Source organism: Gavia stellata, chromosome 22, assembly GCF_030936135.1.
Source record: "Gavia stellata isolate bGavSte3 chromosome 22, bGavSte3.hap2, whole genome shotgun sequence".
NCBI lineage: Eukaryota > Metazoa > Chordata > Aves > Gaviiformes > Gaviidae > Gavia > Gavia stellata.
The window spans coordinates 4,567,949-4,589,892 of NC_082615.1; the positions used below are offsets into that span (position 1 = coordinate 4,567,949).

General features: G+C 41.1%; 1 protein-coding gene across 2 annotated transcripts; it reads right to left on the reverse strand.

Moving 5' to 3' along the window:
- Positions 1 to 2,860: 2,860 nt before the first annotated feature.
- NARF (nuclear prelamin A recognition factor) lies at positions 2,861 to 20,876 on the reverse strand. 2 transcript variants are annotated; one of them, XM_059828162.1, is made up of 11 exons: positions 20,819 to 20,876; positions 20,139 to 20,219; positions 18,994 to 19,137; positions 17,182 to 17,314; positions 15,791 to 15,925; positions 10,343 to 10,461; positions 9,434 to 9,563; positions 8,674 to 8,746; positions 5,852 to 5,989; positions 5,313 to 5,470; positions 2,861 to 4,722 (listed from the first exon to the last, which is right to left on the reverse strand). In XM_059828162.1, the coding sequence occupies exons 1-11, from the start codon at positions 20,843 to 20,845 to the stop codon at positions 4,481 to 4,483; spliced, it is 1,380 nt and encodes a 459-aa protein (XP_059684145.1). In that variant the 5' UTR covers positions 20,846 to 20,876; the 3' UTR covers positions 2,861 to 4,480. The 2 variants fall into 2 exon arrangements, with proteins under 2 accessions (XP_059684145.1, XP_059684146.1); XM_059828163.1 differs by lacking the exon at positions 18,994 to 19,137.
- Between the last annotated feature and the right edge of the window lie 1,068 nt (positions 20,877 to 21,944).

The following is a 21,944-nucleotide window of genomic DNA, read 5'->3' on the forward strand; positions in this document are numbered from 1 at the left end:
ATCTGATTTTCAGTGGATAAATGTGTAGAATTTGGACACTATTTTTCAGGTGCACCCAGCTATTCACTTGGAAGACAGGAACACAAATGCAACAATTTCAGAGTGGGTGTAATCTCACTGACTGACCTCTACACAATTTAAATGGGTATTACCTCTGTTTTGGTGACACAAATCCTCATTATTTCTTTTTCACCTCCAGAGTACTAAGGACATCCTAACACCTTTGGCTCCCCTCCTCAAAACCTGTCCTTACTAGTCCTTTGTTTACACAGCAACAGGAACATCTCTGTTCTGTGCCAAACAGAAGATGAGCTCCTCCTTTTCCTCCAGCCACGTAACCACTCCTTACCCCCCCTTGAAAAAAAAATGCAGACGACCTTCAAGTCTAGTTATTATTTTGTGTAAGTTAGGACCCTAACTGTTGATGGGAATTTATGGAAATGTTTGCTAAATTTGTTGAAGAGATTTTTGCACAACCTATTGATGAAAAATTATCTCCCTGCTCCATGTCAAGGCTAATTTCCATCCTTTCCCCAGCTGTGTGTCTAAGTATCAGGCTACACAGAAACAAGAATCTTTACTGTTCCTTGTGCACCAGTGTTTTCAATAACTGTATATAGTAAACTTCAGCATAACTAGTCAACTCCCTGAGATTGGCTTCATCCAGCAACATCATTCTTCCCAGGCAAGAGCTTTAAAGCCAGTAGATGCTTGCCTGCCTTGCATCAATTCAATATATTATTTTACAATTCTAGAGAGCGAATTACCATTTCCTACTGCTATCCAGCCACTTTCTCCATTTATCACAACTTGAAGTGTAGCTGTAATCCAGAACACTCACAAATAGCTGATAATGGTATTGCTGTTACATGCTAAATTCACCAGACAAGCATGTATGTTAAAACAAAGTGTACTTAAAAGAGTTAAGCTTTTATATGGAATGAGACAGAATAAGTACATAACTCAGTATCAAGATTTATTTAGGACAATTCATGGTCATGCTCCATTTGAATACAAAGCACCAAAATTTAGGTAACTGAACATTATCCAAATATAATCCAGCTGAGACTGCTGCATACAGATCATCTCCATTCTTCTAAGTGATAGCATAGCCCACGTCCACCCATCTTCATTAACTACAGTGGACAAAGACAAGGTGCTGTGGCTGAGGCAAACTTACCAGAAAACGCATAGCAAAAGCGCTCCACACTGCATATCCCGTGTTGTAGCAGTCTCAGAATAAAGTACTATAACCCAAGGTATCAAGCACTTGATATACTCAAGCCAATAATACCCCAAGACAATTTCCAGATTAGCATTTCCAGTTACTTTCCCGCAATCCCTCCAATTTAGTATTTTCTAAAAATCATCTAGAGACAAGATTGTCTCAGCACAACATTCAACTGAGAAGTAAAGCACTATGGCTGTGACCACACTAGGAACTTTTCCCATTGCTGGAAAGGCAGTAGCAATGAAAATTATTACTTGCCAAAATTGTATCAGGGAACTAAGTAACGCTGTAGTTTCAGGAAGTGTGGCTAGAATCACGTATTGTCAAAAATGACAGACTTCCCAACTGTAGATTTAAAAGCCAGAATCAAATCTTAGGCAAGTATTTCACTATATACGAAGCCGCAACAAGGTTTTCAGATACATGTTAAAATTTCACTGAAAGAAGGTGGAGGGGGAAAGACTTACTACAGTTAAGGAAAAAAACCCACTTTTTTTATTTCTTTTAAACTGGCACTTTAAAGAAAAGGGCTTTAAAAACTTAAAATCAGTTTTACTCCAAGAAGTCTTATAAAACAAAAGCTGACAAAAAAAAAGACGAGTATCAGTCACTGTAAGTCACTAGTTATAATACATACATTCCACCTAGCCACTAAAAGCTGCCCAGTTAGATGCCTTCCTCGTCTTTAAAAGAATACTGTGGCAGACAAATAATCTACTAGATTTTTACTTTGCTACTATCTCAATAGGTTAAAACACTTGAGCAGATGGAAGAAATGGTGGATGCAACTGAAATAGTTTATTTTATGCACTGAGCCATCAATTTCCCTTGTAGCGGGAGCACAGCACAGGATACTGTAGACAGGTTTGTCTCACCTACTGGCCCATTCTCCAGGTCTCCCGGCAGCACGGGAAGTGAGGCTCCTCAGTGCAACAGGCAAGCATAATGGCAACAGAGAACACGTACAGCAGTGCCACCTACGCAAGATGAGCGTTTTTCCAAGTTGTACAAACAGTTCAAGGGTGTCCCTCCAGAATAGCAAGGCAGCTCTTGTGTACTTCAGTGAAGATTTCATCAGAAAAGCAAACAACTGTTTCGTACCATTTCATCCAGTATACGCACATAAAAAAATAAGCATACTATACAAAGAACTGAAGCAATATAATTTAAACATGCCATCAAGCTATAAAACCATATATACATAGAAACATATGCCTATACAAACAGAACAAGACCACTTTATTACAAGATAATTCTGTTAAAAGTTTTTGGAGCAAATCATGACAGATAAAGAAAAATCAGACCAAAGGAGCTGGATGTTGCTTCTACAAGTAATCTGTTCAGAAATTTCATGCAACACCACCATCTTTCTTTAGCAGACATTTATTACAGTTTCAGCTATACATAGGTCTTCCCACAATTTCTGGACTCCCTTCCTGTACAGAGGTAGATTTCTGTAGATGTTCTGATATTGCACCACGTAAGTATAATGTTCTTACTACAACAAGGAACAACTTACAAAGGCTAATTTACGGGTATAATCTCATCGTGTGCATTCAGGTAGCACAGTAATCAAATTCATTTGCACTTGAAAGAAAACATCCCTCAAAGTGAAATGTTTTGTTATTTAGGTGGAGGTCCAACTGAAAGCTGCAACAGCTTCACATTAAGAGAACTATCTCTTATCATCAGGGTAACATACTTAAGTTTGTCTCTCTCCTTTTAAGCCTCTGTTGTTTAGCCAATGCAAGAACTTGCACTGTCTTCACTGATGCCTTTATCCCATCCACTGTGTTCAAGTTAAATGCGGATTTCAAATACACACAGGCTTTTGCAGTATTAGACCTTACTCATACAAGCGGTTGTAATATTAAGAAATTTACAAGAAGATTCATTCAAACACTGCCTGAAATGATTAAAAAAAGCCCATCCATGCTTTCAGACTGGAAAAGGAAAGCTGAAACTTTGCTAGCTTCAAACAGCCACTAATCGTGAACAGATTTGATGCTACTAGGAAAATCTGAAAAAGTTTGGCAGTAGTTAAGATTTTTTTTTTTGTCCATCACATTCTTGAATAACCCTCTGACAACTCATGAAGTTGCAGAAAAGCTTGCGTGCAAATACCACTTTGTCTGTTCAATGAAACCCCTATAGTATACTTAAAAAAAATAAGTAGTGCACCAAAATTCATAACGCCAATGTATAGTAACTTTGATGAGCTCACAAGCATCGCTAAATATCTTTTTCAGAGGCACTCCATGAAGTTACTTTTACAGAAGTCTTGTCAACATGGAGATAAATGAAAGAACAATCTGGTATCCTGTGTACCGAAACGCAAGAGAATAAAAGTGCTCTAAGTCTGGCTCAGCAAATCTAGCAAAGTTGTAGTATGCACGTGCTCACCTGACAGTGCGTATGCGTGTTTCACTCTCATAAAGAAGCCAGACCAAGTAAGCAGCACTGCCCTTCCTAGCTGCAAGTTTCTAAGAAAACTTACCAGGAAAGAAAAGTTCTTTTTATACCAACCAACCTAAGTGGAACTATTTTTAATGAAGGATTGCATTATAACCATTTAGCATTAGTTTCCCAAGTTTAGTTTATATGAAGCATCCTGTTCCTTACAAAATATAACATCAGTAAGGAATGGTGACTCTAGTTTGGAACTGAATTATTTCTGTTAAAATCTGGATAGAAGGCATACATGAATTCATTACCCTTCTCCATACATACACTTGTCCCTGTAAAGGTTTTTTTTGTTAACAAGGCAAGTAAATCCCAAGTTACTTCACAACAACTGCAACAATACTGAATTTCATGATGACTGTTTTCCCATGATGGAAGGGATTGCATACCCAGGAGTAGGAGTAAAATAATCTTGCCTTCTTGGGGGAGCCCATTTTGTGAAGTGAGGGGAACCCTTCACTTCAGCGAGTAACTTCATCGGGAATTACACTCCCTGCCCCTGGCAGAAAGTGCTTATGTACCTTGCAAGATCACGTTTTTGAATAAAGAAATCCATTATACGCAGGAGATTACACACAGTAAAAGTTAAACGACAATGGCAGGAACCAGGGCTTTCGGAGACTTCTCCTTCTGTTTTTAAAAAGCAATGGTTCTTCACAAATAATAATCCACAATTAGGAAGCATCTCATTCATACGCTCGGCTAGTGCATAGCATCTGCGATTGCATAGAATGTTTCCAGTGCTGAATCTGTAACTAACCTAAGCAAATCTTTTGTAAGTTTGATTTACCATTTGATATCCAGATTGCTTGCTGTTTGATTTACTGCACTGTATTTGGTGTGCAAAGTTTCCTGGACCTTCTTAGAGTCCATGCCTTCCAACCATTCCTGATACATCTTTTGTACGTGCATGTTGGTTTCGGGAAGTCTAACAGGTATTGCAGCATACACTTCTTCCATCTGGTTAAGCAGTGCTTTATCTGGTTTTCCATCTTCAGTTTGTGCCTGACCTTTTCCATTTAGGCACCCTTAGGGAAAAAAAAAAAAAAAAAAAGAAAAAAGGCACAAGGGTGATGGAGATTTGATAGGAAGAGAAAGTTTACGTTAACTTGGAAGTTTTTTTCCATACTTCTCTAAAGAAAAAAAGTTGTCTCTTTCCATGAACTACCCCCCCATGCTGCTGGAATTTGTGTTTACTTAAAGTGATTCCAATATCAACAACATCTTAATGTAAATGGTTTCCATATCAACAATCTTTCTCTGCCTTCTCCATGATTTTATGATCTTAATTATGTTCCTTGTCTTTTCTTGCCCTTGACAACCACCATTTCAGAGTATTTCCTCTTGAGGTTTGAAATAATCATAAGAGCCATGCTGTCACTTATTTATAGGTCAGAAGAGAGCAAATAACGTGGTTAATTTTAGAAAACCCAATCAATTTCTGAGCCAACCCTGCACATGTAATTGGTGTTCTGGACCATTCACTGAATAATAAGCACTTTAGAATATTAAGAAGATAATTAGGAGGGAATGAAATTAAGTGCCTGCCTGTAAGACAACTTTCCTTTGAGATTCAAGATATGTGTGCAAAACAACTGGGATCCACAATTATTCTTACCTCCTGGACACGCAAGGACTTCTACAAAATGGTATAAAAACTTTCCTTTTTTCAACTTCAGAACCATGTTTTGGATATTTCTAAAGCCATAAGCTGCTGCAAAACGCAGCACTGTCTCACCATCCTTTTCAAGGGTAACTTCTTGAAAGTCCTTGTTCCTACAAAGATACACAGAGAACATTTTAAACCCCTGCATTACCAAAGGGATGATCCAACTGTGTCAGTTTGTATTCAGAGGCTCTAAAGCGAACGGAACAAGGCTAACATTGAGATTAAGGTGAACTCTTCCAGTTTCTAAACTGAGTTAAGTGGAAGGTGGGGTGGAATTCTCAGAATAGAGTTATACTTAATTGTTAAAGGCAGGTAAATTATTAATAAACCTAAAACTAGCAGGAGCTACTTTACAGCAACAAATTTACAGGTTTATAATATGTAACTGCCTATCAGCGAAAGAGCCAGGTTAGCAATAACTGCATTAGGGTTCACTGGAGCACCAACTAGCCCATCCTACATAGCAAGGATACAAAACTCACACTTACTTTAATGCTTTGTAGGTGATTTCTTTGACATCCATGTCAAAAAGCTCCTTTGCAGCATGTTTAAAAATATGCTCCAGGTAACCATCGGATCTCTTCCCATCATGCCTTACTACATCTCCCTCCTTTATGTCATCAAACCTTAGAAAACAACAGAAAGATCAACTCCAAAATACCATTCCTTCACTTCAATAAAGCAGTATGTTTTTCCCCTTCTCCGTCTCCCCAAGCAAAAAGTTTTATAGCAGTGAGTGAGAACATAATAACATTTTTATTTATTACAGCTTGAAAAAAAATAAACTGTTCAGGACAGTAGTAAGATAATGGAAAAAATACAAAAGAAAAAAAGGATGTAGGGCTTTCCATTTTCAGAAACCTTGAGCAACAGTAATTTATAAGAATGCGCATTTAGCACAGCCTAAAGACTTGATTAACAGCCATTCACTGCTCAGGAGACATTTTTGGGAAAAAAGAAATAAATCATTTTTAGCCTGTGAGAATATAAAAGCACTTCAGAAGTTACAAGCCTTTACTCACAAACAATTCTCCTATTCCAGGAGCTGTTTGTCACAGTCTGTAACACTGTGCCACTAAAACAACACCAAATCAGTACGATTGCAACCAGGCTACAACACTGTCCCTTTAAGGTAAGTGCTACACTATAGTTGGGGAAAGAAAATCAGTGAGATCATATCCAATGGGCATAGCATTCACCTGGAGGTTCACCTCTCCCTCCGTTAAAAACAGCCCTGATGAGCACAAGCGGCCGTAGTATACACTGTACTGGGACGCGTGCTGGTAATCGCCAAGGACTGCAGCTCTACAGGCTCACGTTCCTTTCTGGCAAAGCAGAAATTGATAGGGGTGTGTGGTAATGCCACTTTCAGAACGAGCTACTAGTCTTCAGATTAGCGAACGGACAGATTAGGTCCTTTGCTCTTACATGTAAAAGCCTCGCTAGATATGTAATTACCTTCTTCCCAGGACACCCAGCCATGCCCTTTCCTGGCCCATACTGCTAGCTCTTGCCTGAACACCAGTCCGAGCAGAGTGTTCAACCACAAAACCAGAGTGAAAATTACCACAGCAAACACCTTAATAACAAATAATGCTGAAGTCGTAATAATGTCAGAGAAATATTTTAATTGCTAAAGCGCTGAAGTTTACAAATCTAGTACGTCTGTCCCCTCTACAACATGCCATTGCATCTACTTAAGAACTGCTGCAACTTTTGGGTTGTTTTGTTTTTTGGTGTGGTGGTTTGTTTTTTTATAACCTTGGGTGATTTTGTTTCATGATCTATCTCCTAATTCTAGCCAACTGCTTTTTGTTAGCATTCTCTAGCTACAAAAGTGAGTTGAGAACTCAAACACGAGCTACTTGGTTCATAATTTTTTAATACCAAGCACTTTACCACAAGTTGCTGCTGTGCTGGGACTTGTTTTAAGAGGAGGAGTTCAAGTTAGATAATTTTTGCTGCAAAATCTACTTTTAAGACCCCAGAAGAGCAAAAATTTATGTCAGCAGGTCTCACAGCTTGAACCAGTATTATCAGTTTAGTCCTTTTAAAAATTAATGTTATTTTACAAGAAAGAAATGATCCAATAAAACAGGTATATTCTGAACAAGAGCTTGGTTTTTCACTGGACAGGCTGATTTAGAAATAAACGACCATCTCTATCTGATTATGTCTGCAAGAACTTTATTTATGTAATTCTCATGCTCTGTAGCACTCTTTGATAGAAGAGATCCTATCATCACAATAGGAGCTACACTACAAACACAGCTCTGAAACTGTTACCACTGTACCACTTAAATTTCTCCAGTCTAGACAAGGTCCAAGCCGGACACTAACCAAAAATGAAAAGGATTTTTAAAAATTTCCAGAGCTGTCTATTTTGTGCAAGACAGTACATTTATTGCTCCACTACCACCACTTTGGAAAGATACCAAGTAACAGCTGTCACACTTGAACAAAGATCAGTGAGCAGGGAGACCAGCCTTTGTATCTAAGCCTGAGGATTAAAACAACATGCACACTGCTTTCTGAGCAGTCATACAGTAAGTAAACAAAATCTCTTCAATGCTTTGTGTGATTTTCATCTAAAGCATGATTCAATTTTATCTAATCTTGAAAACCCAACTGCTGTCTTCAGTATAGAAAATTTAATTACCATTTCCTGAAAGGGTGTTACTTCCATCAATTCTACATGAACATATTAGGGAAATGGAAATTTACTGTCAAGATGCTGCTCTGGGTGAGAGGGAAGCACAGAACAGATGGTCAGCCCCACGACTGCATCCCAGCATCTTTGTGTGAGGCCAGACAGTTGGAGGGGGCAGATAAGACTGTTCAGCTTTATACAAGCTCAAGCATAGGACAGCTCCGAATGGGATCAATACCTGAGACAGTCACACTTACTAGCAAGCCGTGAACTTGATATAGTCAAATCTAATATTATTGCATTAAAATATAAATAAGGAGCTACACAAATCTTCAAAAATCATAAATTTTAAAAGGAGTTGTTAGATAGGGGTCATTACCTCAAATTATCTGCTTTGTATTTAGACGGCATATACAGTTTTATATTATCTGTTTCGTATTACTTTTATATACAGCAATGAACATCTAAAGGAATACTTCGGGGTTTTTTGGCCACTGTATAAAGGATGAGGCTTTAGTATACTCAGGCTTTGATGCAGGCTTTTTTTCTTTAAAGAGAAAAAACATTCTTTTAAGAAGTTTTACATTTATGTTGAAGATGCTCAAAGGTGTTGTGATTTGTCATCAAAATAAGGAAGCAATCCACAACAAAACTACTTACAAACTATCTACAGCTACTTCGGTCACATCTTTCATAGACACATTTTTCTGTTCCATTATTTGGACAATTTCACCTGTAGGAAAACATGACATTTTACTTTCAACACAAAGCAAAATGCACATGCTGTGCCTCTGTTTAAGAGATCAACATCCCAACACCTATACGTGCTTACAGTCACGTTCTCTGTTCTAACTAGAGTCAGTTTCCTCCAGTAACCAGGAAGCCTGACACTTCCAGCCCTGAAGAAAAGGGCCTTCAGCTTGCTCCAAACTTTGCATAATGCTACCCTTAGCCTTTCTGTTAGGTGAAGTCTGGAAGGTGTTTCTACACTACAGTAGAAAAAGGAGGATACGTAGTTTGGACATTAAGCCTAAAGACAAGAGCTACACCAAAAGGCACTGGTGCCATGCATTTAGAATGTTATGAATAATCCCAGTGGACATTAAATAATGACCATAGACAAGCAAGACGATTTTAAATACGGATTTGCGTAACTCTGACCCTTCTCAAGAGGCTGACAAAAACAAACACCTGAATCTTGTTTTCAGATGTATGCCAACTTAGAAGGAAAGTGTTTTTCACTTTGCCTTCCCTATACAATACCTATACTACCAGTAGCACAAAAACACATAGTTATTTTTAAAGCAGAAAGAAGCCAACCTTACAATTAAAGCAGACTTGAAAAAAAACAAGTCTCACATAGACGCTATTCTAACAACGGTGATTCACTTATAAATAGTAAGTTTAAAGAAGATTTAACCTGATGTCAGAACACAATCAACTTCTTGCGAATTATACAAGGCAGTGTAGAAATCTTCCCGCAAGGCTTCCAGTTTTTTGTCGTAACAAGGCGCCACAATTACATGGAAAATTTTATCAGGAGACAAGTTCTGTGGAACATAGAAGAGAACACATGTGAACTCCGTGAAGAGCAAAAGACAGCTTGAAGGACGGCAAGGACAGAAATTGCATCATAAACTCTATGCAGGTAATACTAGTAATCAATCCCCAGCAATTAAATTTAAAGACTGCCGCACACAGAGGAAGTGATTTGCTGGAAGTCACGAAGCATCAGCACCGAACATCCAAAGTCAGTCTTCTGGCTGAAACTTTTAGTCCATCAGTATTTCTCTGTCTATTGCGGAGATAGCAATACATTCCTATATAATGTGGATGCAGTTAAATTTAAGTATGATATGTAAAAAGAACAGCAACTTTTTCAACATACAAAATTGAGAAGATAAAAAGGTTAGTTTCTAGGATACAATGCTTTTATTGATCCCAGATAACAGGGCACTTTCTACATTATTCTCCTCCGCTCCTGTTTTGGCTGTGCTATAGAACTACACAGGCAGCATTTAACAAGAATCTCTTTAGCTACCCTGGATTTAATTTTATCCGTAAATATCTAAATCCATGTGGCATTGAGAGCACAAGGATTGCTGCCAGCTCACGCTACACCTCATGAAATGAGGTTCTTTGTACATTCTTCTTATCGTGGGCACTCATATAGCAGCAGAGCACCGTTTATTCTTCAAGTAAAGGACAAACAATTCAGGAAGATGCTTTATCACTTTATAATACACCAAGATCTATATTTCAGTATTAAAATCCACCAGCCCATTTTTTTTAGAGAGTATAATGGTGAAAATCAATCACAATTACTTACGTGCTGCCTGGCAAAGTAGCCCTTCACCAGGGAGCCCATGATCTGCTGTGGAGACTTTGCAGTGCAAATGTGAGAGGTCACAAGATTGGTAAGTACCCTTTCAGCATACCGGATCCAACCTAGAACGACAGGAAAAAAAAAAAAAAAAAAAAATCACAGTTAGATAGTGAAGTGGCACATAAGCACCGCAAAGTTATAGAACAGCTCTTAAAAATGAAGACACCTTCACAGTAGGTAGGACATCTCTGTATAGGCTGGAAGCCCCACCTTGGGAACTGTAGGAAACCTCAAGGGTCTGTTAATGCTGCTTTACAGTTAGCTATCAATAATTCACTGTGTCATTCATTCTAGACCTAGAAGTGAACTTCATGACCTATTACACCCTTTCTAACACACGGATTTAACAAACCAGAAAGAACAGGACCCCAGCTAACAAAGCGTTAAGTTGACTTTCTAGACCTCAGCCCTTGGATCACCAGATACTACAACAAATGTACTCTGTTCAGCTGCTTAACTGTAACCTTCTGTTTCCTGAGATTTAATATCCATGCACCCAGCTTGCCTCCTCTAGAACAGAAGAGTCACATGAAAGCATTATCACAAGATACACATGGATTAAGCCTGGAAAAAAATGGCTTCTTTTACTATTGTGAGAGCAGCCACACCTTCTTCAGAAACACCCCCACACTCAACCACACACACAGCAATCAACTGAAATCTCTCTGTATTCAACATTCTCTTAGTTACTCAAGCGTCCCCCTCCATTCCACCGGACTCCTTCAGCATTTCAGCTATGACGAGCTATGTATATTCACACCACCCCCAATATCCAGAGCAGTTCTATTATTCCCCACCTTCCAGAACAGGAACTGACAAATGAGCAGATTTACATATTTAGGGTGTGCAATTCTTTCTTACGCATTACTGAAAACAACAGCCCAGAATCTTTCACAGCAAGGATTCAGAACTTTTTTCTTCACCTACAAGAACTAAGAACCAGATACCTAAATTGTGCAGAAATGCGAGGCCCACCCTTCTAGGGAAGCGCATTGCTTTTGGCGCTAAGAAATAGCGAAAAACGTCACACTTAAGTCTTTTATCTTCAAACAGATTAGTGTTTACATAAAAGAGGAAAAATTGCTGTGAAGTACATGCTGTCCAGGAAAGGTAAAACCTGCAGGTTAATTCTTGAGCTTGAAATTAACACAGATGTATCAATACCTGGTAATGTTTAAGTCAGAACACCGCCACAAAGGCCAACAATAGTACAAAACTGGAATCCAAGCGGTGTTCAGATGGTTTGTCTCGCTATGGCAGAGAAGTGGTTTTCCCAGTGTAATAAAATTTTACTGATGAAAATGAGAAACTATAAGTATCAGGGAAACATGAGGATCCTCCAGCTGTTTAAATATTCCCTATTCTTGTTAAAGCACAGACTTGAAGATTAACAGATACTGGTCTCCATAGAAAATCTCAAAGACATATATCATCTTCAACAAGCAATCATTTCTGTTGTAGAAAAAGCTAAGGACTATAGATTTACATGTCAGGACTGTGCTGAATTGCTAGACTCTGAATAGCAAGTTTGCTTAATGTCCAACTTCAACTGGGACTTTAAGTCTGAGATATTACCTGCAACAAAGGACTTAATTTCTTGGTGCTTGGTACAAAGGCCCTATTAGCATATTCTGCATGATACGTACTTCCCATTTCTTAAATGGCTTTAGTCTCAAGTGCTGTCAAAATAGAACAAAAACTGCTTCAAACAAAGCAAGGACAGTTGTTCAAAACATTCTGCCTTGTACCTTAGCAGCAGTTCTGGAAGGTCTTTCCCTTATACTGCAACTATGATTACCATTAATCACCACAGCACTCCTGCTGTGAGGCTCGTTTTCAGAACTGGAATGTTTTAGATATTGTAGTCATGAACTGTAAGGAAATGTCACTAAATCCCAAGAGGCTTTTAGCAGGTATTGCCCAAAGCAACTTCTTTAATTGTTTCTTTCCTTGCAGTAGATGGAACAAGTGTCTAGCAGTTACAGCTCCACAACGACCATTAGTCACTGTTTAATTATACAGCCAGCCTTTGTGAATGAGCAACACGGGGCATTTATCTGCACTTCACATATGCACTAGCTGTTTCTGCCTACTCATCGACAGGGCTGAATTCCAGAGCCACAGTTACAGGAATCCCAAGATACCCGGTTCCTATATCAATGTACATCTGTACCCACACAGACCTATACCCTTCATAAATCCATTCAGATTCTCGGCCATTTGTTGGCTTGTGTCAGCATCAAAGAACAAGAAACCCCTACAAATCACTGTATAAATGCTTGCAGATGTACTTCAGAACACGTTATTTTTAGTGGTTTATCGTGAGTAGATCACAAAGATGCATGCTATAAATATCTATGCATCAGTGTAAGTGCAGAAAAAGTAAGAAAAACTTTTGCTACTGTAAAACCCCATTCCTGTAAAAATAAATTAGTTTAGTTGACTGGGACAAAAGCATTTGAATCCTCAATAGTTATGCTCTTCCTCCTTATGCTGCAAGCCTGCCCTGTTGACGTGTTCTAGGAGTTCACAGAGGTTGGCAACGCATTAAAAATGCTGGCTGGTTCCTAGAGCAAGTGCTTTATGTTGCTTACCACTTTGGCAAACGAAGGAAGAAAACTGATTACTTCTGAGATATTACATATATAATCAGTAGTTACACTGTTTTACTTTCAACAGGAAACAAACCCCCCCAAAATTAGCTCACTTTCCTTTAAGAGAGCAGCAGGAGGAGGTAAGAACAATTCAGACAGAGACAACAAAATATTGTGATAAAAGGATAAAATCCTTTTATCAGATTCTGGGACTATAGGGGCTATGCTCTTTTGCTCATGGTCAATTTTACACCACAGACGACTCCTGCAGAGGGTGGTATTTCTGTGGAAAGTTACACCCAAAGATAAGTAAGAGCAAAGCAGTTACACTTGAGTTCACATTGACCTTATATCTACAGAGTTATATAAAAAACATTTTGTGATAAACACACCCAGTAAACAACATTTCTGGGACAAATTTATGTAATCTGGAGGGTAGAGAGAGGAAGGAGAATGAGGAACAGAAAATGCACCCAGACAAGTTAAGTCAGGAAACACAGTGAACAACCTTACTTTAAAGATCACAGAATCGTTTAGGTTGGAAAAGACCCTTAAAAGCGAGTCCAACCATAAACCTAACACTGCCAAATCCATCACTAAACCATGTCCCTAAGCGCCACATCTACACGTCTTTTAAATACCTCCAGTGATGGTGACTCCCTGCTTCCCTGGGCAGCCTGTTCCAATGCTTGATAACCCTTTCAGTGAAGAAATTTTTCCTAATATCCAGTCTAAACCCGCCCTGGCGCAACTTGAGGCCATTTCCTCTTGTCCTATCGCTTGTTACTTGGGATCAGATGACTGATCATGATTTAGTTTTTTTTCCTGTAATTGCTGTCAACAGGAATGAAATACCGTATGCTTTCAGAATGGGTTTACAGTGGTATTTCAGGTCAGTTTTCCAGAAATGGAAAGCACCTGTGCTTCTGCTAACATCTGTTATCACAGCAGACAGCCAACACCATAACTAGCACTGAAAACAGAAACAGTCTTTTGTAGAACAGACAAGGATAAGAAAAGTGCTCAATTAACTATTTTAAAATATTTCCAATGAGAGCAGCATATAATCCAAGTTCTGTTTCTAGATGAAGAAAATTAAAATTATCTCAGAAGTTCTAAAAGAAATCCTCAGGTTTTGAATTTTAAATAAACCACGTACAACACGACAAACCTAAGTAATAGGGGGCTGTTTCAACTTCACAGGCTTTACATGAGAAAAAAAAAAGCAACATATAGTATGTCTGTTCCTGAAGATAGGAGGTAAAACTAAGATAACAGCAAGAGAAAAAAAGACTTTTCCTCTTAATATATATATGTAGTTCCTAAAGCATAACCCAGACACTTCCACTACAGAATACACAGAACAAGCAAAAGTACAAGTATAATTCAAATAGCAGTTAATAGCAGTTAATAGCAGCATTTAAACCAATGACAACAGCAGATTCTGGGGATCACCAAACACAACTCTAACTCGCTTTCTTGTCACTAACATTGCTTTAAAGAATGCAATCCACTTAAGTTATTTCAAAGCTAGGAAGAAGTATTTTTTTATTTTCATTAGTCTGTTGAAAAGCAACACTATGAACTTCAGGGTGGAGTTGGGGGGGTATTAGGTGAAGGAGTTACTTTTGCCTCCTTTTTGCTACTTCTTTTTTAGGAATATGACTTATCATACTTAAACTGAAATGACGGTGTGCTAAGAAATGGAAAAAGTAAACAACGACTGAATGTTCTACATCTTTTCAGTTGTGATCAGTGCAGGTTCTGTTCATAACAGAACAAGTTCTCAGGTGCAAAATTCTCAGAAGTGAGACATTTAGTGAGTCAAGTCCGTGACATTTGAAGTGGGAATTATATTCTAAGTGTTAGACATAACCATCTCACAGTCATTAAGAGTAATGTCACTTGCTACTTTCCCCTAGGCTTAAGTGGCAAGTTCAAAACTTGCTAAGATAACAGAGATCGTGGTTTAATTATATCAGTCAGCAAAGTTCCTTAAAGATTCTTTTCAATAAGGTAACACCATGTTAAACTTTGTGGTCTGGACACACAAGCAGCAGCCACTAACTCCTCAATTCCAGTTGTGATTAATTTCTCCTAAGGTCTTACACAAGACACTAAAAACCTCAGTGCTTCTGTACCTCAGTTTCATTATCCCGAGATTCATAGGTAATATATGCTTCTTTTACAGAAGTGATGGGAAATACAACTGACTAATAAATAACACACAAAAACACCAGCACAGGAAATCAGTAGTTCAGGTTCTTTGTGTTATCAGAGGCTGTGGACTACAGCAAGGTTCTTTTTTTTTTTTTTTTGATAAGCAACAATAGAATTTACACTCCTCACCTTTTAGAGCTCCAACAGAAGACAACTGTAAGATGCAGATAGGGAATTTACTGCAACCTTTGTATCTGACTGTGTAAGGCCCAACACTGAATTAGCACATGCCTTATCCGCCACGATCACACCTGTTCTTTGTCACAAGGCTCACACTTACGGCTGCCGCACCTCACTCAGTTATGGGAATGCTGATGATGCTTGTTGGAAACAAATTCTGCTCTCCCAACAGCCCATGAAAAACACATCCATCTAGCAATGCACTGAAATGCACTACAGATGATCAGCACTACTGGTAACAAGTACTGTATGTGGTATTTGGTATCCCTCCAAAGCAAAGACAAAATGCTGTAAGTTATGTAAGGCTCCCAAAATGAAACCACCCTTTCCTTAGTTCCTTGGTAGTTGCAATGAGACTAGGCCGAAGTGCAGGAAGGTTGGAGAAATCAGTTCTCACCAGGGCAAGCAGAGGCAAACATCGGTAAGGCATGCTCCTCCTGGTTCCTCCGTTGATACCGCTGCACAAATTCCCTCTGGCTCTCCAGGATACTGAAATCAGCAGCTATAGTGGTGTCAAATACATAATGCACCCCTGTGAAAGAAAGCAGTAAGGAAAAGTGAATTACTAGAATGTTTTCCATCTCACAGGCTTCTTTCCAAGATCCAGGTCTACAGAAAATCTTGGAGGATCAACAAGTATATTCTTCCCTCTCTCCAATTTTTTCACAAATAGTAGAGTAAAAAAATAAAAGCCATACAATGAAAAGCTGTCTTCTATGTCATGAATTTAAAAGGACCACTAACTTGCTAATGCTGACTAGCAACACTTCAAATAGTCGTCTGCTTCCTTATGAGAAGCTTGCCATTGAGCATGTATTTGCTTTTTGTTCAATTGAATGGGATTTCGCAACTCCTGGTCTATATGCAGTGACTCTGGAAAAGGAGCATTCTTTTCAAGACATGCTGAAGTCGCAAAGCTGGATATATTTTTTGGGGATAATGATGACAGGCATATCTTGCATTGCTGAAGTTATCTACAAAGGTACACGAGCATATCACCAACACAGCAGAGACCTTCTGTCTGCTTATTTGGCAACATACTCCCTATATGCCTACGTAATATTGAGCACATCCCCACAGCAACTGAGGCATAGATAAAGATTCTAGGAAAACTGGGGCCCACAAGATTAGCATTCCTTTTAGATGAAGAAAATATACTGGGTACAGAGATGCACAAAAACTATGAAAAATGAATATATATATTTATAGGTTTATTACTGTCCTCTTCCTTCCTCCCTCAAGTATATAAAAACCCCTAAACCTGTAACAAAGTGGGTTTTGTTTTTTTCTTTAAATAAAACTTCGTATAGATAGTATAAAGAGCAACGGAAATATAGCTTTTATCATAAAATCGGCAGATACAACAGTTCTTGCATGTAATTTCAAATTACAGAACTGAGAATCTTCTAGAGATATAACGTGTCAAAAGGACTGGAAGGCATTTAGGGTAAGAATTCTCTCCTCCCTCAAGTTACAAAATAAGGGGAAATCTTATTTAAGCTCATGACCAAATCCTCCCCGATTTCTTGGTAGTGAAGGTTTCGAAGACAACTCTATAATATCCTTCTGTGACCTTTACTATCAACAGGGTAATACCTCCAATCCATTTCTGAAACTGGTGTATGTCATACTGGTGCACTGTCATTAATATCAGAGTGCGTATTTCAAACTCCAAACTAGATTGTGCAATGGCACTTTATGACTGCGTAACAAAGAATTCTGCTGAGGAAGCAAAAACCTAAAATCATCTCCCCTTCTGTTCCACCATCATAAAAAACCCAGACTTACCCAGACTTTTGAGGAAACCACAGAGTCTCTTGGCTGCATCATTCACAGAGAGATTGAATTTAGCAGCAAAATAAGGCAATGACTGAGGGCATATAGACACTGCCAACACTTTGTGTTTTGAGGTATCACATTTCTGGTAAACAAAACAAAAACAAAAGAAACAAGGTATGTAATTACAACAGGGAAAGGCTCCCTACTTTCCCACCCTTTTCCACTCATGGAGTTGTTCCTCAGCATCCCGCGCTTCAGTGGGCCATATCATTAAAACCCCTATGAAACAACTATCAAGTTTCCTGAGGGCAGGATAGGATGCTCCTCTGATCCTGTCAGTGTTCGCCTCTAATCATCTGGTGATGTTTCTTTTATATAACTCAAGGAAATCCTAGGACAATTCTGTAGTTGGTCCTGTGATACCGTAAGAAAAGTTAAGAGACATTCAAGACTTACGATCTTCTAGCAATATGAAACCTCCTAGCAAATATGAAAAAAAGCTGTGTTTAAACATTAATAAACAGATAAACTAATGTTTACAGGAGCATGGGCATTTCAAGTTACAAATCCAACCCAGCAAATTACAGATCTGATCCTTTGTTAGGGCTCCTGTGTCTCTTATCACTGAAGTTGTTGAGGGAAACTGGCAAGACAGGACCCTCAACAAAGCAATGTTCGTAGGCACTGAAAAACCTTTCAAAACACCTCCGGTGGTGTGCACTTGTAAAGCTGCAATGACTGTGGCATTTATTTGAAGATGAAGCTTGTGTTTTAGTTGGGACCTCTTCCACACCAGTGGAACCCTTGGAAGACAAACCAGGACTATGCCACAGACAAGTCTCACCCTAAAAAGGTTAGAGACTATAGTTTGTACTTAGACACCCTAAATGCTGTCTAATGACCCTTCAAGTAAAGCTTGTGACTGCCTGGAAAGCATCTCCCTTGCTCACTGTCCTCTTTTGGACCCCTAAGTTCTGATCAAGGTACCTGCTTGCCTCCCTATTGCAGACTTCAGGCTCTCTTAACAGGACCCACATAACCCAGAAGATTTATTTTTCCCTTCTCTTTCTCATGCATGACAACATCATACTGTAGGGAGCGTTAAACTAGTTCTAAGAAAACCGAATCACTATGTAATGAATCCTCTTATGACACTTATGTACAGATTAAGAAAAAGCACCAATTCTGGTAGCTTTTGCATACTACATAAGGGCACAGAAGTCTGGAGCAGAAGTAAAATAATTAATTCAGTATCGAGATCTAGAGATCTGAGCACCACACATAGCAACTAGCTTCCAGGAAATCCAGATCTCAGCAGAAAATGACAGCAAAAGACTGCTTTTGTAAGTTTTGCTAAGAATTTGGACAAAAAATTCTGTTCCAAATATAGTCAGCTCAAATATATAATTAAAAACAATTCTACTTTCAAAAACTTGCCTTGGTAACTTTGTATTATGTGGATACATTGGCACCAGAAAGACCCGCAACAGTCCTAGTAACTAAGGTATGCATATTTCTAAACACCGAATCACAGACGTATTTGTTATTACAGTAATGAGGTAGTTATATTTTCCAAAAATTTTACTTTTGCAGGTGCTTTCCGCTAGCATTTAGCTTAAGTGCTGGGATCTCGCATGTCTAGTGCAAAACTATTTTAAGTACTTGAATGTTCATCTTGCCTCAAGTTTTCACTTCCTCTTTGGACAAAGTATATCCTGACAAATCTTCACATTATCTGCCTTGAGAAACCAAGCTGCGTAGTCATTCTGTAATTTCCTCCTCCTCACAGAAAACAACGTGTTACTGTTTGTGTCACTTTACCTTATTAAGGTTAAGAATACGAAAGAGCTCCTTCTGATTCTGCTGGAAAACTCTGGCTCCTTCTTCTGATGTCATACAATTGTCACAAGCTAGGCAGTCGCTAAGGAGTATTTTAGCATTAGCCAATGTATGAAACTCATTTTTCTGGCGGGGGAAAAAAAAGTAAACAAGTATTTAATAATGATCAACCAATTTTCAAGACCTCTGCAGTGACCCAGCTCAAGAGCAAACATGCTTTCACCGTTTTGTTTAAAACAAGGCAATCCATGACACTTGCATAACATCCAAGATTATTTAGAAGTAATCAGAATAATTTGTTCCATCCTTCTTCATGGCTCTGCTCCTATCGTTACTGCAACTGCAAAATGTTTAAGCATAAACTTTGATCTAAATTCCGTCCGGTAGTCCACGTTCTAGTAACTCGATTTGCATTGCATTTCAGAGCTGACAGTCCCCGTCAACTTACCAAGCAAGTGAGAAAGCTTTTACTTGAACTATTCAGCCTCTTTAATAGTCAGATACCTCTCTAACAGCAAGATAGCTTTGGCTTTTTACCACGAGGTGAGACAAACAGAATGCAGTCCTGCAACTACGTTGAACATATACACTAGATCAAGAGTTTCATGCTTCTCGCTACAATGCTGTTGGCAGCTCATCCGCAGGAAGAGGGAATACTTGGATAGAAGTGCAATGTGACCAGACTACTTGCAAAAATAACAAACAGAAATCCCTCAATTAAGATGCCATCCCCAGGGAAACAGTTATCTGTTGAAGAACAGTATGTGATCTCTAAGTTTGTCTGATATAAAAAGTAAGATGACACTTTGTGTGCTTGTACTGCCAAAACCCCTCTTCTTACAAGTTCTGTCTCTATTTTGAAGACTTGATGGAAGTTTTTTGACACTCAAAAATTTTTTTAGGACTTCAACTTATGTTTTGTGTTTGCATAGTAAGGGGGCTTTAATTTCATCTTTTTTAAAGATTTTCAATTCTCATGCTACGAGATGTCTAGAAGTGCTCATAACTGCTTGTTGATTAGTATTATATTTAGTACTTCAAAGTTCTCTACTTATAACCTCCTTTGGGGTACACAACAAAAAAAGAACACAAGTAAGAGTACATTACAATTTTAGAAGGAACATTACCTCTTCAAAACCATCATTTGAACTCGATGCATCGACAGATGTACTTTGCGCATCATCGTTTTTCTGTTTTTTACTGCATTCCTGAAACAAAACATAGAATACGTGCATTACACAAAATATGTTCACAGTTGAAGAAGAACATCTTTGTTGAACTGTCTGTATCATTAGAACTAGTCCAGTTCTTTTACAGTTTTTTGGCAGTGTTAAATCTACACCTTTACAGGCAATGCCTTGTTTTAAAAGTGCATTTGTGACGGGGGGAGTAATTCCTCAGAAATTCACTTGCTTCATCAGTTTTACAGTTCCGAGCGGGTTTTTAATCCCAAGGGGAGGATTAAACGAGCAGAGCAGCAGCCGTGTGTACACGTCGCGGCGCTACGTGACGGCCCCGAGCCCGGCGAACCGCCCCGCCGCTTCTCCGGGAGCTCCCGCCCTCCCTGCGCCATCACCGCCGGTCCGCGGATGAGGAAACGCGGCTGCGCTGCGGCTGCCGGAGAGGCCGGTGACCTTGGAGCCGACAGCCCAACGCCGCTCCGCCTCACGGGGCAAACCGGGACGCCGTAGCCCCGCCGGCGGTGGGGACGGGGGGCACCTCCACCGGCTGCCCGCCCCCTGAGGCGATGTCTCCCGGCTGCGGGGCGCGGGCAGGGCCCAGCCGGCCGCGCCGCCGCCGCGCTCACCTTTTTGGTGCAGTTCTCGCACTTCATTTGCGATCCCGCCGGCCCAACCCGGCCCTGGCGCGGCTGCCGAGCGGTCCTCGCCGCCGGGGCTGCAGGACAGGAGCAGAGCGGGGCAGGCCGGTGAGCCCCCGCGCACGAGCAGCAGCGGCCGCCGCCAGCCCTCCTTCCCCCCCGTCCCCGCCGCCCTTTGTTGCCGTGCCCGCCTCCTGCCCCTCTTATCGCCCCCGCCGGGCCGTCCCCGCAGCCATGCCGCCCCGCCGCTGAGGCGGGCCGCCCGCCCGCAGCCAATACGGCCCCCGCGGCGGGGGCGGCCCCGCCGCGCCCCTCACGTGCCCCGCAATGCACTGGGCTGCAATTAACCAGCGCCCGCCGCCGTCCCTCCCCGCTGCCCCGGCCCGTTACGTGGTGCGAGGGGGCACCGAGCGCTTCCCGCAGCGGTCTCGGAAGGGACACGGGGTAAAAACCGCCCGACAAGAGAAACGGGCCCCCGCAGAGCGCGAGGGCTGCTCCGCAGCACGGCCCTGTTTGCGCGAGCAGAGCGGGGCTCTCCCGCCCACAGCGCGGGCGGCTCTGCCGCCGTACCGCGCCGCGGCCCCCCGCCTCTGCACAGCCCCCCGCCTTCCGCCGCCGAGACCGAGGCGGTGGGCGAGCGGGCGGCCACGAGCTGCACCTCATCAGCTCCACGGGGGGCAAAAAAAACCCCCCAAACAAAACAAACGCCCAAAAAGGGGGTGGAAGGACGAAGAACCGGGCACCGTACCTCGCCGCCGCGGTGAGCTGCGTCCCCGGCAGGCGGAGGCGGGCCGGGCGAGCCGCCGAGGCTGGCCGCAGAGGCAGGCGGGGCAGGCAGCGCCTCACCCACCGCCTTGTCGCCGGCAGGTTCCCGGCTGGGCCCGCCGCCTCCCCGCCCCCCCGCGCGGCGGGGCTCATTGTGGACCTGAGCGTCGTCACGTAGCCGCCGCCGGCAGCGCGCCGCCGCGCGTCCCCGCCGCGGGGCGGGCACGGAGGGACGGCACGGGGGGACCCCACGGCGCGCCCGCCCCGCGCTGCGCGGCCACGTCCCCGCCCCAGGTGGGCCCCCCCCGGGCCCTTAAACCCGACCCGCGTAGGAAAAGGGGGAGCGGGC